This window comes from Typopeltis vanoorti, chromosome 4, assembly GCF_054136105.1.
Source record: "Typopeltis vanoorti isolate ZY-2024b chromosome 4, IOZ_Tvanoo_1.0, whole genome shotgun sequence".
NCBI lineage: Eukaryota > Metazoa > Arthropoda > Arachnida > Uropygi > Thelyphonidae > Typopeltis > Typopeltis vanoorti.
Window position 1 is genome coordinate 165,191,056 of NC_143552.1, and position 14,075 is coordinate 165,205,130.

At 35.6% G+C, this 14,075-nt stretch overlaps 1 protein-coding gene across 1 annotated transcript in view; it reads left to right on the plus strand.

Annotated features, from left to right (window-relative positions):
• Positions 1-14,075, plus strand: part of rudhira (breast carcinoma-amplified sequence 3 protein rudhira) — a 532,797-nt gene that overhangs the window by 249,134 nt on the left and 269,588 nt on the right. Inside the window, exon 13 of the mRNA XM_090391579.1 lies at positions 4,689-4,782. Coding sequence (XP_090247705.1) covers positions 4,689-4,782 — 94 coding nt within the window. The remainder of the gene's footprint in view (positions 1-4,688; positions 4,783-14,075) is intronic.

A 14,075-nucleotide genomic window follows, 5' to 3' on the forward strand; every position in this document is an offset into this window, starting at 1 on the left:
TTTCTTGTAACACCATATCTCATACACAACTATTCTTTTCCTATTAGGCTTCTAGTTCCAAGTTTCACATAAGATCTGGAAAACACACACACACATACACATTGCATTCAGAATCCTCATCTTTCTTCCTGTTGTGATAGATCTGTCCTAGATTTTATAAATAAGTCACTGACCATTGTTTTAGCCATTCTAAATCTTTTTCTTCTGATATCTTCCAAAGAGAATTTCGTCATGTTTATAATGGATGCCACTTAGTCAGATTTACTGACCTCAGTTATTTCTCCATTGAGGTACAATTATTTTTCAGGAACTTCTCTGTCTATATTTCATTCAAGAACTATAATCTTATTAGGGTTGAGTTTGTCCTCTTCCCTTGTTGCTGATCTCATTAATTGCAAAGGATTTGTTCTAGTTCTTCCTTGTCATCACAGAGGCTGTAACATGAATGTATCTGATACTGTACACATCTGCTACCTATCCTATCTTTGGCTCATCCTGTTTGATGTGCATGTTGCACTCAGTATAGATAAACAAGCGAGAAGAAAGTAGATGTCTTTGCTTATCTGAATCTATTCAGTAAATTCCATGCCTGTTCTTAATGTGGCCTGTCGTTCAGTGTACAAGTACATTTACTGACCTCAGTTATTTCTCCATTGAGGTACAATTATTTTTCAGCAACTTCTCTGTCTATATTTCATTCAAGAAGTATAATCTTATTAGGGTTGAGTTTGTCCTCTTCCCTTGTTGCTGATCTCATTAATTGCAAAGGATTTGTTCTAGTTCTTTCTTGTCATCACAGAGGCTGTATCATCAATGTATCTGATACAATGCGCATCTGCTACCTATCCTATCTTCGGCTCATCCTGTTTGATGTGCATGTTGCACTCAGTATAGATACTAAACAAGTAGGAAGAAAGTAGATGTCTTTGCTTATCTGAATCTATTCAGTAAATTCCATGCCTTGTACACTGAACGACAGGCCAGTTCTTAATGTGGCCTGTCGTTCAGTGTACAAGTTAGTGATCAACCTAATAATATGTTGAAGATTCATTACTTTCATTATCTCTAACAGTTGCACATGCTGAATGCAAACAAAACATTCAAGTAGTCTATACAGCTTTACTAAAGGATGTCTAAACTCTATGCTTCTCAGTGATCTACTTAAGGCAAAGGATCTGATCTCATTTTCCTTTGCTTATCTTGAAACCTGCCAATTCTTCAGGCATCTCATCCTCAACTTTAGCCTCAGTTCTATCTAGAATAATCTCAATTAGAATCTTTTTATTATTACTTAATACCTCAAGGGAGGTCAAGGGACTCATCGAGGGATTGCACCTACTCTACAATTCTCTGTCTCTGCCCAATCAACTAACTACATCGAACCACAACTAACATCATCATCTACACCAACGCCATCTACCGCCCACCATCCCCACCACTGGTATTTTCACAGACAATCACAAACATCCATAGCCACGGTGGGATCCGAACCTGCAGTCTTTTGACTGGAGAGCAGATGCGCTAACCACTCGGCCAACCAGGCCGACATCTTGCTTGCATAAGAAATTTTTGTGCACCAGTATGAAGACTGCAGTCTCTAGGCCATACTCCTGTTTCCTATGTCTTTACAGTCAGTCTATAAAATACTCTTATCCTTCCATTCCTTGTATCCTTAATTAGCTCTGCCTAGATTTCATCTACACATGTGGCTTTGTTATTATTAACAGCTCCTTTACTTCCCTTTCAACTTTAGACTTAAGTGAAAGTGATAGCAACTTAAGATTCTCCTAGGGAGCAGTCCTTTCCAGATTCCCCCCCCCCAAAAGGTTCTCTTTTCTTTCCATATGCTTTTCATCTCCTGTTCTTCCATTGCTACTACTCATTCCTGTCATAACATTCCTGTTGCTTAAACTTGTGCTTAAGCTCATGAACCATACCAAACATTCTCTTATAATTATCTTCTCATTTGATCCTCTGTCTTCACATTGATTAGCATAATTTTTTTGTCCTGCCTGATGTGTTTCCTATCTTATTGATGTAATTTCCTATATTTTTCAGTCTTTTTTGTCTCTGTTTCTATCCTCCTCTTGACCACATCCCATGATGACTCTGCGATCAATTGGTCTCTTGTAACTAGGCCTAGATGTTTTTTCACTGTATCCTATATTTTTGACTCCCTCCCAGAGCATTTCAAGAGGTGTTCTCCTTATCATTCTCCAAAAGAGCATCTAATCTATGTTGATGTTTCTTATGGGAACTGTGTGGATCATTGATATATAGTTTGGTGGCTGTTTTGTGAGAGTTTGTTGTCTATCTTGCTTTAGTTCTACTAGTTAATGATCTATGCCATAGTCTACTCCTGAACAGGTGTGCATCTCACAGATGCTTGTATTCCATCATTGTAGTACCAGGATGCTAATCCATTTGGTGTCTTGGCATGTTGATGTCCAAGTACATTGTAGGTGGATCTAAAAATAAGTATTAGTAATCATTAATCTGTTAGCATGGATAAGTTCCTACAGCTTTTTGCCATGTGTTCTGTTTCTCTAGACCAAATCTGCCACACTCAGGTCTAACTGCTATACTATTTTCCTCGCTTTTGCATTGAAGATCCTAAAATAAAGAGAATTCTCTCCTTGGAACGCAGTCCAAAATAATCTGTGAATTTTCACAGCACTCTTCACTCCTTCAACTGGCCTATCTGTGTGGGACACAGATTATTATTATTATTATGCGACATCTCCAGGGAGTTCAAAGACTCATCGAGGGAGGGCTTACTCCACAACTCTTTGTCTCTACCACTCAATCCACCAACCACAACAAACCGGAACTACACCAACGGCATCTACCACCCACCGCCACTACTAGTATTTTCACAGACAATCACAAACATCCATGCCCACAGCGGGATTCGAATCCACAGCCTTTTGATTGGAGAACGGATACGCTAACCACTTGGCCGGCTACTCAGCCTAGATATTAGTATTTTTAGTCGGCTAAAATCACCAGGGTCATTGCATTGATATCTCTTCATCTCTCTGTAGACAATGTTTTGCCTCCAAGATTAATCCAATGTCTCCTGCATCCCTAGTCTACAGTGACATTGACCTGTACTGGATGTAATATACTTCTAAAATAGGACCTCCTGGCTAAGCCCCAGATGTACTTTTGATTATTCTGTGCAACAACTCATGGCATAAAATTCATTATAAGACACTACTGTACTAGATTTTGGAGTAAAGTCACTGCTACTAAAAGTTGTAAGGTTGCTGAGGCCCTTTCTTCAGAGTATGTGGAATGCTCCAAATACCCAATGATCCCATTTGTTTGTGGCTTCTTATTCTTTACTCAAAGTGACCTTTTTAGAACTTTCCTCCTCTTCTGTCTGTGGGATGCACTTGCTAGAAGTGGGTTTTCCCCACAAGTCGTTATTATAGCATTACATTATAGTAACTGTTAAATGACAGTTAATGGGATTAATTGTGGTACACTAAACAGATGAGGAGGAATTTTAAACTTTCAACAACAAACTTGATTAGTTAACTAGTTAAGCTTATTGTTGAAAATTTTAGAAGGCATTAGAAGGCCAGTTTAGTGGGTCAGATTCAAATGATTGGAGTAGAGCTCTAATAGTATCCATCTATAATAAGAAAAATAAAACTGAATGTGAGAATTGCAGAGAAATTTCCATACTGTGTTTTTTTCTGGTAAGATTTATGCAAGTATACTTGAGAAGTGACTAAAAAAATTATGGAAGGGAAGCTTGGAGAACAAGCTGTTTTCAGGCCAAATAGAGGTTGTCAGAATCAGAGTTTCACAGATTTGACTGAGTCTTGACAGATAACACATTAATTTGTAGGAAAAGTTTTGATAAGAATGTAGTAATAATATAACTTTTTCATGTAGTACTATTATAATATCCTTTACTCTCCTCTCTGAGTACATGTCAGGAATTTGAGGATGATGTATGAGGCTTTTTTTTTGTGTGTGTGTGTGTGTGTATGTGTCTCTAACATAGTCTAAGTTTTTGGCTGTAACTTTTTTTTGTAATAAGTAACACTGAACAATGATGCATTTGCAGAGTATTAGTCACCAGACTAATATCAATGTTTAAAATAAAAGTGAAATTATATTGAATAAACACAATTTCATTCAATGAAGGAAATATATATTACTGCTTCTTTTTATGGAATGTGGTGAGTGTAATGGTAAGAGATTTTTACCAAACATTTTTTAACCACTTCCATGTAGTACTATTATAATTTCATGTAGTACTATTATAATATCCTTTACTCTCCTCTCTGAGTACATGTCAGGAATTTGAGGATGATGTATGAGGCTTTTTTTTTTTTTTGTGTGAATGTGTATGTGTCTCTCACATAGTCTAAGTTTTTGGCTGTAACTTTTTTTGTAATAAGTAACACTGAACAATGATGCATTTGCAGAGTATTAGTCACTAGACTAATATCAATGTTTAAAATAAAAGTGAAATTATATTGTATAAACACCATTCCATTCAATGAAGGAAATATATATTACTGCTTCTTTTTATGGAATGTGGTGAGTGTAATGGTAAGAGATTTTTACCAAACATTTTTTAACCACTTCCATGCTAAAATTTCTCACATGAATTCCAGACAAATCATTTGTGGATCATTAATTTTGATAAAATAATTTATTTATAACAGGTACAGGATGTTGCATTTTCGTTAGACAGTAGATGGGTTGCTGTCAGCACGTTGAGAGGGACTACACACATTTTCCCAATTACTCCATATGGAGGTAAGTTGTTTGAGGAGGAAAAAAAAATTGTGTGTGTGTGTGTGAGAGAGAGAGACTTGTCATAGCAAGTTTTTTTTCCTCTCATATGATTAAAAAATAAATTATACTTGACAAGAGATTATGTTGCTTAATCATTTACTCAAGCCTGAGCAAACAATAGTTTGTGCTTGAAGTATCTTCATGATTATTGATGATAGAGAAAGAGTTATGTCCATACAAAGTAGATATGCAAGAGGGAAATAGTGCCAGTGGTTTTGAGGCAGTATGGTGTGAGATAGAGGTGAATGGAATCAACTACTTGGTTGGATGTTGTTATAGACCAGGTAATGTGGATGTTGGTGATAATGAAATGTATAATCAAATTAGTCAAGCAAATAAGAAAAGGGTGATCATTATGGGTGATTTTAATTAAGGCAATATAGACTGAAATGATACGATAGCAACTGGAAGTAAAGAAAATGAGTTTCTTGAGTTTTTGAGGGATAACTATCTCGGACAATATGTAACAGAGGGCATGCGAGGATTGAGGGTCTTGGATTTGGTCATCTCATCAGAGGATGTAATTATAAACGAGGTGTCAGATCATCCACCAATTGGTGAGAGTGACCGTGAGGTGATTACCTGGGTGGTTGCCAGCAGTGTGAGAACTTCTGTGAGAAAAGGGTATATATGGAACTACAATGGTGGGGGGGTGATTATGAAGAGCTCAGGAGACAGCTTGCGGGTGTAGCATGGAATGAGGAGTTAGCTGGAAAAGAGATCAATGCAGCTTGAGGGATTTTCAAGAACTATCTAGTATATGCAATTTCTAAATGTATTCCAAGGATGAGAAGGTTAAATAAGGTAGGTGTGAGATGGACGAATAAAGAGATTAAGCATGCGATACAGAGAAAGAGGGCATTGTGAAGGCAGCATAAGAGAAGTGGAAATAACCAATTCCATGAGGTCTACAAAGACCAGGCAAGGAGGGTGACTTGGTTGGTGAGGGTAGCTAAAGAGAGGTATGAACAGCAGTTAGCTAATGAAGCCAAAAAGAATCCGAGGGAATTCTTTCGATATGTAGCCAGCAAAAAAAAGAATGATTATGGAAGGATGACATTGATAGGAGAAAATGGTATAAAGATAGCTGTTGCAAAATGTGTGGTGGAGATACTTAATGAGCAATTCATAAAGGTCTTTCAATCTTGTGAATGTGATTTCATGGAGAGATTGAGAGCAGCAGATGATGGGGAGGAGAGACTGACTGTAAGTGAGCAAGAGGTGTATGGAGAGCTGATTAAACTGGATATTAATAAGCCTGTGGGACTTGATAATATATCACCACGTATTCTGAAGGAACGTGCCAGGGAGTTGACACCTGCCATGACACATTTTTTTAGTACGAGTCTTGCACTTGGTCAAGTTCTTAAAGAGTGGAAGGAGGGCAAGATTGTGCCACTTCATAAAGGAGGTGATCGAACTCAAGCATCAAACTATTGGCCTATCTGGTGTCAGGTGTTGTGGTTAAGTTGTTGGAGAAGCTTGTGAGAACTAGGATACAGAGTTGGGTTGACAACAATGGTATTATCTTTGATGGACTGCATGGATTTGCTAAAGGTAGGTAATGTTTTAGTAATCTACTTAATTATTACAATAAAGTGACTGCTTCCTTGGACAGAGGAGAAGGATAAGCATTAATATACTTAGATTTTGCAAAGACTTTTTATACAGTACCTCATGATAAATTGATAGTCAAACTAGAGCAGATGGGGTTGGATATTAGATTAGTGCATTGGATTGGAGACTGGCTATCTGATAGGTATCAACAAGTTGTGTATGGGGGAGCGATATCCAGGAAAAGGAAAGTCACTAGTGGAGTGCCTCAGGGGTCTGTTTTGGGGCCATTACTGTTTAACTTGTATATTAACGATATAGGTGAAGATTTGGATGGAATATTCAGTTGTTTGCAGATGATGTCAAGTTGGGACAGACCATGAAGAATAGTGAAGATGTTGTGGCCTTACAAGAAGGCTTGAATAAATTGAGTGATTGGGCACGGAAATGGAGATGTGAGTTCAATGTTGCAAAATGTAAGGTTTTAAAATTTGGAAAGGAAAGATGGTATGCAGAATTTATGCTTCATCATCATCATCAAATTCCTGCCATGTACCCTGAAGGGGTGTACAGGATATGATAGTACTACATGAAAAAATTATATCATTACTAACTTCCTATCTACAATTTTCCTCCAAATCAGTCTGTTACTTGTCAAGACTCCAACATTATCAGATCTTATATTTCTATCGTCTCAGGCACTTTGTACCTTATCAATCCACCTATATCTTGGTCTTCCTCTGGGTCGTTTTCCTGCCAACCTGGCAGAGAAAAAAAAAAAAAAAGATTCACAGAATTTTATATATACATATTATATATATATACATATATTTTATATGCAGTGGTATCTCGCTAATCCGAACTAATAAAAACTGTGCTCATTCGGATTAGAGAATTTACCACCAAGAGACATCAATAACTAGCGTTTAAGACAAAAATAATCAGATTCTAATGATACGTCAATTTAATTCTGTAAATAAATGAAGTAACTAATAGAAAAAAAGCTACTGTACTGTAACGTAAAAATTTAGTTTGTATATACTGTATTTCTGAGGATTCTGATTTAATAAAATTGCATAGTTCAGTACATAATTTAATTTGCGTAAAAAAATATCATTTTCTTGTACAGAACACAAAAAAGTTTCACAAAATAACATAAAAAGTTTTTTTATTTCTTTGTAAAAAAGTCACTTATTTTCTTTTGCTTCTTGGAAAGTAAACTTTTTTTCAAATGTTTCTTCTCGGAGCTGCATTAGCAATAAAATTTTGTGGAATGGTGTATCATTCTGTTTAGCCCATTCTATACACACATTAAAACTGTCAACTGCCTCTTCATGTTTTACTTTTTTTTCTTCGAGTTCATCGTCATCATCGTCTTCTAATTCTGTAACGTCAGATTTATAATTTCATCATCTGATTTGATTTCGAATTCACTTTCGGTTCTACCTGTAATCCATTCCGCAACATCTGTTGGTGAAATATGAACATCTGGATTTATATTTTTAACTAAATTATGCACGTTTTAAATTTCCTCATTTTGTGTATCACCGTAGTTATCTTAGTAAATTCTAGAAGGCCACAGTTTTTTCCATGATGCTTGAATTGCTTCAGGTTTGATGGCTTCCCAAACAGCAGCCACTGAGAATGCTACATCCTTCAAATTTATATTTTTTATCGATGTGGTAACGTCATAATTTTGGGAAATTTCATTTAAAAGCATGTCTTTATGCTATTTTAATTTAATGGATTGTATTATGTTCTGATCCATTGGTTGGAACAATGGAGTACAGTTTGGAGGCAAAAACATAACCATAAAATTTCCATTCTTACTAATCAATTCATCTGCTGGAGGATGTCCAGGACAGTTATCCAATAATAAAAGTGCTTTCTGTTCCAAATTCTGGGATTTTAAATGTTTTAACAGAAACCAGTTTGAAATAAAAGTTGGATATTCATCCATCCTTTACGTTGACTTCGGTACAAAACCGGAAGGCAGCAGTTCTTAAACGGTCTTGGGTTTCTTGATTTTCCAATTATAAGTAACTTTAATTTAAGTTTTCCTGAGGCATTTGCACAAGGCATTATCGTGACATGCTCTTTGGACATTTTTCGACCGGGTGCTGAGGCTTCATTTATGTGAACTAGAGTTTTCTCTGGTAATGACCTCCAACAAAGACCACTTTCGTCCGCATTATAAATTTGATCATTGGTTAAATTTAATTCAAGAATTTTTTCTAAAAAAGCTTTTTGGAATAGTTCTACGGTGGAAAAGTCACTAGACAGTTTTTCCCCTGATATTGATAGATACCCAATACCGTGGCGTGTCTTAAATTTTTCTAGCCAACCATCACTTGCTTTGAATTTCTGATCCGGGTAAATTTGTGAATGGAAATGCTTAGCTTTCTGCTTTAAAATGTCTCTGGAGATGGGAGTATGATGACTTCTTTCTTGAAGAAACCACGTGTAAACAGCAGAATCAAGTAAAGAAAAATCACTTTTTTTCAGAGTTTGTCTCTTGCTTGGTCCTTCTTCTGTGGTTGAAACATAAAATCCTATCTTTGTTTTGTTTTTTTATGTCACCGATTGTAGATTTGCTGACATTGTATTTAGTAGCAAGTTGTACGGCTGCTTCACCCTTTTCCAGACACTGAATTATTTTACATTTATCCGACAATGATAATGTTACGTATTTTATTTTATTAGGCTTTGACCTGGTAGCCATTTTAACGAAATAAATTTTAGTGTTAAAAACAGTAAAATAAAAAATGAAGTTAATAAACAATAAAACTGTTTATATTCCCAGTTTCCACATAAGGATACCCTTCCCCTTCTTTCCCCCCCCCCTCTCCCCACAACAAAATAATATATATATATATATTTATATATATATTATTAATAGTAACCCGGGTTCCCAAACTTATTTCCCGTGTCTCAAGCACATCCCCATGTTCTTCCCCCCCCCCCCCCCCCCCCCCCCCCCCCGTTTACATACAACCTTTCATCAAGAGCTTGGATTTAGAAGGCATCTTTAAACCAAAAACAAGGTATGTACATAATTTTTCCACATTTTTTATTCTGCCATAATTGCCTTCTGTACTCGCCCATAATGCCCTAAAATATATATATACCCCTTTTGAGTTATGTTAGCCAATGTATTAAATATAAGGGACACTCCTAAACAAAAACAGGCTCAAATAGCCGTTAATTATATTAATAAAACTGTCACTTTTAAAATTTATCTGAAAAATAAAATCACTTACTAAAACAATCGATAATCATTCACTGAAAACTTACGAAAATACAAAAGAATTATCGACAACTCGGACAACATTTGATTTCAATAACCAAAGAAAAACTGAGCATTATATACAACTAGGCTTTAGGCTAAGTCGTTGTTCTTGTTGTTGAAGAAACATAAAGATAAATAAACACTGTGCAATACTGGTGACTAATCAGTTCATTAAGGTAAATCAAAATAGGTCTACAGTATAACCGTACAATCGACAGCATGAATAAAATAGTGTACTGTAATAATAATAAAATAAATAATAACATTTAAAATAATAATTATTAAATAAAAATAATAGTACATAAAATAATAATACGTAATAAATAAAACTTTTTTTTCTTTCAAGCCGCAGTTCGGATTACTGGTGGGTTCGGACTAAAGAAATTTGGATTAGCGAGATTACCACTGTGTATATATATATATATATATATCTTCTTCTTCTTCTCTTCCGTCTAAGACGGGTTGAGTCTTCTCTTGAGCAGGATCTTCCAGTCGTCTCTATTCCTTGCTGTTCGAAAAAGTTCCTTATATGTTTTGCATCCTGAGATGTTCTTTATTAATTTCAGCCAGGTAATTCTTGGTCTTCCAGGTCTTCTTTTTTCAGTTGGAAAAGTATTGATTAGGACGTTAGGAAGTCTGTCTGCATCCATGCATACAGTGTGTCCAAACCATCTCAGTTGTTGTTTTCTAATTTTTTCTATTGTCTTTTTATACAATAGTTCTTGTCTGACTGTGATGTTTGTTTTCTTTTCTATCCAACTTGTTCTATTTATTTTTCTTAAGCATTTCATTTCAAATGCCAGCAGTTTTTTCTCCTCTCTTTTTTTAACTGTCCATGCTTCTGCTCATAGATGACTGTTGGTATAATTATTGCTTCATATAATTTGATTTTGGCTTGTTTAGATATCTTGTTTGTTTTCCAGATTTTCTGTAATTTTCCCATGGTGGTCCATCCTATCGCTATTCTGTGTTTGATTGTTTTGAGTTCATCTATTGTTTCTGTTAATTTTGATCCAAGGTATATGAAGTTGTTTGCTTGTTCTATTTGTTCTCCGTTTAGGGTGGCTGAGATGGTAGTTTTGTTCCTCCCTATTTTCATCACTTTTGTCTTTTGTATATATATGTATATATATATATGTAATTGTTTTGCTTTGGCATCTGTAATATAAATGATGTACAGCGGACTAAGGAAGATTATAGTTTTAAGTACTGAGGCTTCAAAAAAAGAACAGTTGCCTGATTTTCTAATCTTTTCCAGTTTCATTGCATTTGTGTATAAATTCTTAAACTGGTAGTATTGGACAAATGGAGAAGAGGATTCCCAAGTATAGTGAGCAGTTCTCTTTTACGGTTTAGTTCAAAGGGAATACAGCTGAGATCCCATATTCCAAAAAATTTAAATTTCATCTTGTCAGCATTGGAAAGTAATTGCCTGACTTTGTTGAATGTTTCCAAAATACCAAAAAAAAAGGTATCTTGAATAACTGTCCTTCAGAGTGCTTATTACGAGCGTGGTCTGAAAAGTTCTTGGCCTAACAATGAAAAAACTAACTTATAATTTCAAAATTATTTTTATTTTTCAACATAATCTCCCTTAAGATTAATACATTTATTCCAGTGATGCTCTAGTGCAATTATCCCATCCCTGTAGTGGTTCTCAGTAAGATCTGGAAAATACACCTCTACAGCTGCAATCTCCTCTTGATTCGAATTAAAACGCTGACCAGCGAGGAAGAGTTTTAGTTTTGGGAAGAGATAGAAGTCAGAGGGAGAAAAATCTGGGGAATAGGGTGGATGTTCCAACAATTCATAGTGCAGATCCCATAATTTTTACCAAGTTTAACACAAAAGTCAATCGCAGCTCTCTGTTTGAAACTCATTTTCCGACCGTTCGTCAAAACACTGTCACTCTTGGCACTTTAACTCAGCTTCTAATGAAACAAATGTCATAAACAGTTGACACAGCACTAATGAAGGTTGCTGCTTTCGACAACAAAAAGATACAACAGGTGGTGCCACTAGTTTCTTCTATTTTCGAAAAGTTCGGTTTCTTTTTGGACAGAGGATGTAGGCATTCCTTTTGGACTAATCTCTAAGAAAGAATCTCTCGTTATACTTGAAATTCCCTTCTTTACTTACTCAATATTATCAGTTCAAGAACTTTGAAATGTTAGAAGACTGGAAAATAGGGCCACTCTCCTTTTCTTCTAAAGCCATAGTACTCAAAACCAAAATCTTTCCTGCTCAGTTGTACATAATAAATATTACAGACATCACAGAAGCTGAAGAAAAGCAATTATATAGTAAACCTGTGCTTTTTTTTTTTTGGTCCAGCCAATACCAAGAATTAAAAAGGAATTTCTTCAACTATCGAAGAAGCATGAAAAATTTGTACTTCCAGTCTTAAAATTCTGCTATTTAAGCAAGACAGCTTCAAAAATCCATAAAATATTGCAGACTAATCACACTTGTGCAGACCTTCTGCTGTGCTACCTGGGTTTTCATCTTCCCCTGTTTTGAGTTAATGATTATAAAGGTCCAAAAGCTGAGATTGTTCCTGAATACTACAACACTCTGTGCTTAACTCTAAGACTACTAAAACACTTTGTAATTGACATTCTTTCCATTAAAAAAAGTAAAATTAGTATAAAGAAATCTTTAATCTCTTTCACCACGAAGTTCCACAGTTGGTTACTACAACAATACTTTGTTTCATAACTTGTTGAAGTTCCATGGATACCCTATCTTACTTGGAGAATTCCATATGGCCACCTTCCAGTCAATACCATCAAATGGAGGTAATTTAACATTGAAAATCTAATCTGTGACATATGTTATCGATTGGGAACAGTAAAGCATTCTACAGCTGCCCTTTCCCTTCGTATTTGGAAGAAATTATGTAATGTGTTGGGCGTTCCATTGCTTACAACAGAACAGGTTATTTTTTTGCAGTACCCATCAGCAATGGGAAGAGAATTTTTATTTTTATAATTAATGAATTAAAATACCATTTATGGAAGGTTAGAAAGAAACACAGATTTGAAAACCAGCAATATGACATCCAAATGCTTTATTTGTATTGTAGAAATTTTATTGTTCAATCAGATGATTTTTGCATTTAGAAAGAAGCATTCTTGGAGATATCAAATTTATGACTAGATGGTGTAGACCACCCTCATTATGCAGTATTCACTGGGGGGGGGGGGGGGATTCTGTGTATTCTTGCTATGAGAAGTTTTTTAAATAGTTCCATCCTCTCAATTCAATGTGGTCTTATAGTCAATTGCAGGGATGACTGGAGAGCAATCCCAAGCAGAGAAGGCCAACTCAAGGCAATTAACCCACATGGGGCTAACCACCTGGGTATCAATCATCTTTGCACTTTAGTTTCCATTAGTCTTTTGGTTGTTCATCTAGATGAGATTGGTAAAAAAGGAAAACTGATAGCCTTTGGCTATATGATGATATAAAAGAGCTGAGGCCTTTTCTCTCTCTCTCATGCTATCTATCTGTCTTTTCTTTCTCCTAATACTATCAGGCTCTCTTACACCCCTATACTAACTACTCTAGTTCTATGATAAAAGTGGTTTGGGTAGTGGTCTTTCCCATAATGCATTGCATTATACATGTCTGTAAGGATATGTGTTTTGTATTATGGGATACTAAGGCAAGTGATGTGAGGTCATTAGCCTCTATGTACGAGTAGCCCAGTCATGAAGTGACTTCGCATGCAAACTTTGTTTGCATACACTTTTTGATATCTTTAATTTATTCCATGATAAGATGTTTTATCTTTTTGTTTACAATGAATCCTGTTCCAAATGTGAGCTTTCTTTTTGGCAGTTATAAAATATGATATGATTCTTCTTTTCTGTGATTCCTGTTCCTGTCCATCTCATTTCTTGTATATCAGTAATATATAAGCTATATTTATCTAACTGCTCCAGCAGCATTTTTAGGGATCCAAACTGATAAAGAGAGAATATGTTCCATCATCCAGTCATCAAATCCTTAAAACATTTGCTATTTTGTCATCAATTTAGACCATCCAGCAGGTTACTGTTTCCTCAAATTTTGTGACCAGATAATTTTTCCAGGTGGGGTTGTCAGTCCTTTGTCTAATTCCCAGGAATTCTGGAGATCTGACATTTTCTGTGAGGGTATCTCCCTTTGCTGACTAGTTCCAGTTTGAAAGCATCGGGAACTTGCTTTCTTTGTCCTTGCATAACTTGGCCATAAAGCGTTGCCCAGGAGCCACAATAAGGACATGCATGCATCAGACTTGGTAGGAATAAATGGCATTTCTTGAGTTTTATAATTTTTATTTTATTAGTGTCTGTCAACAAGATACGTACCCTCAACACTACAATTTATCTTTTTGACATCCCATTCACCTATTCCTGAATTCTTT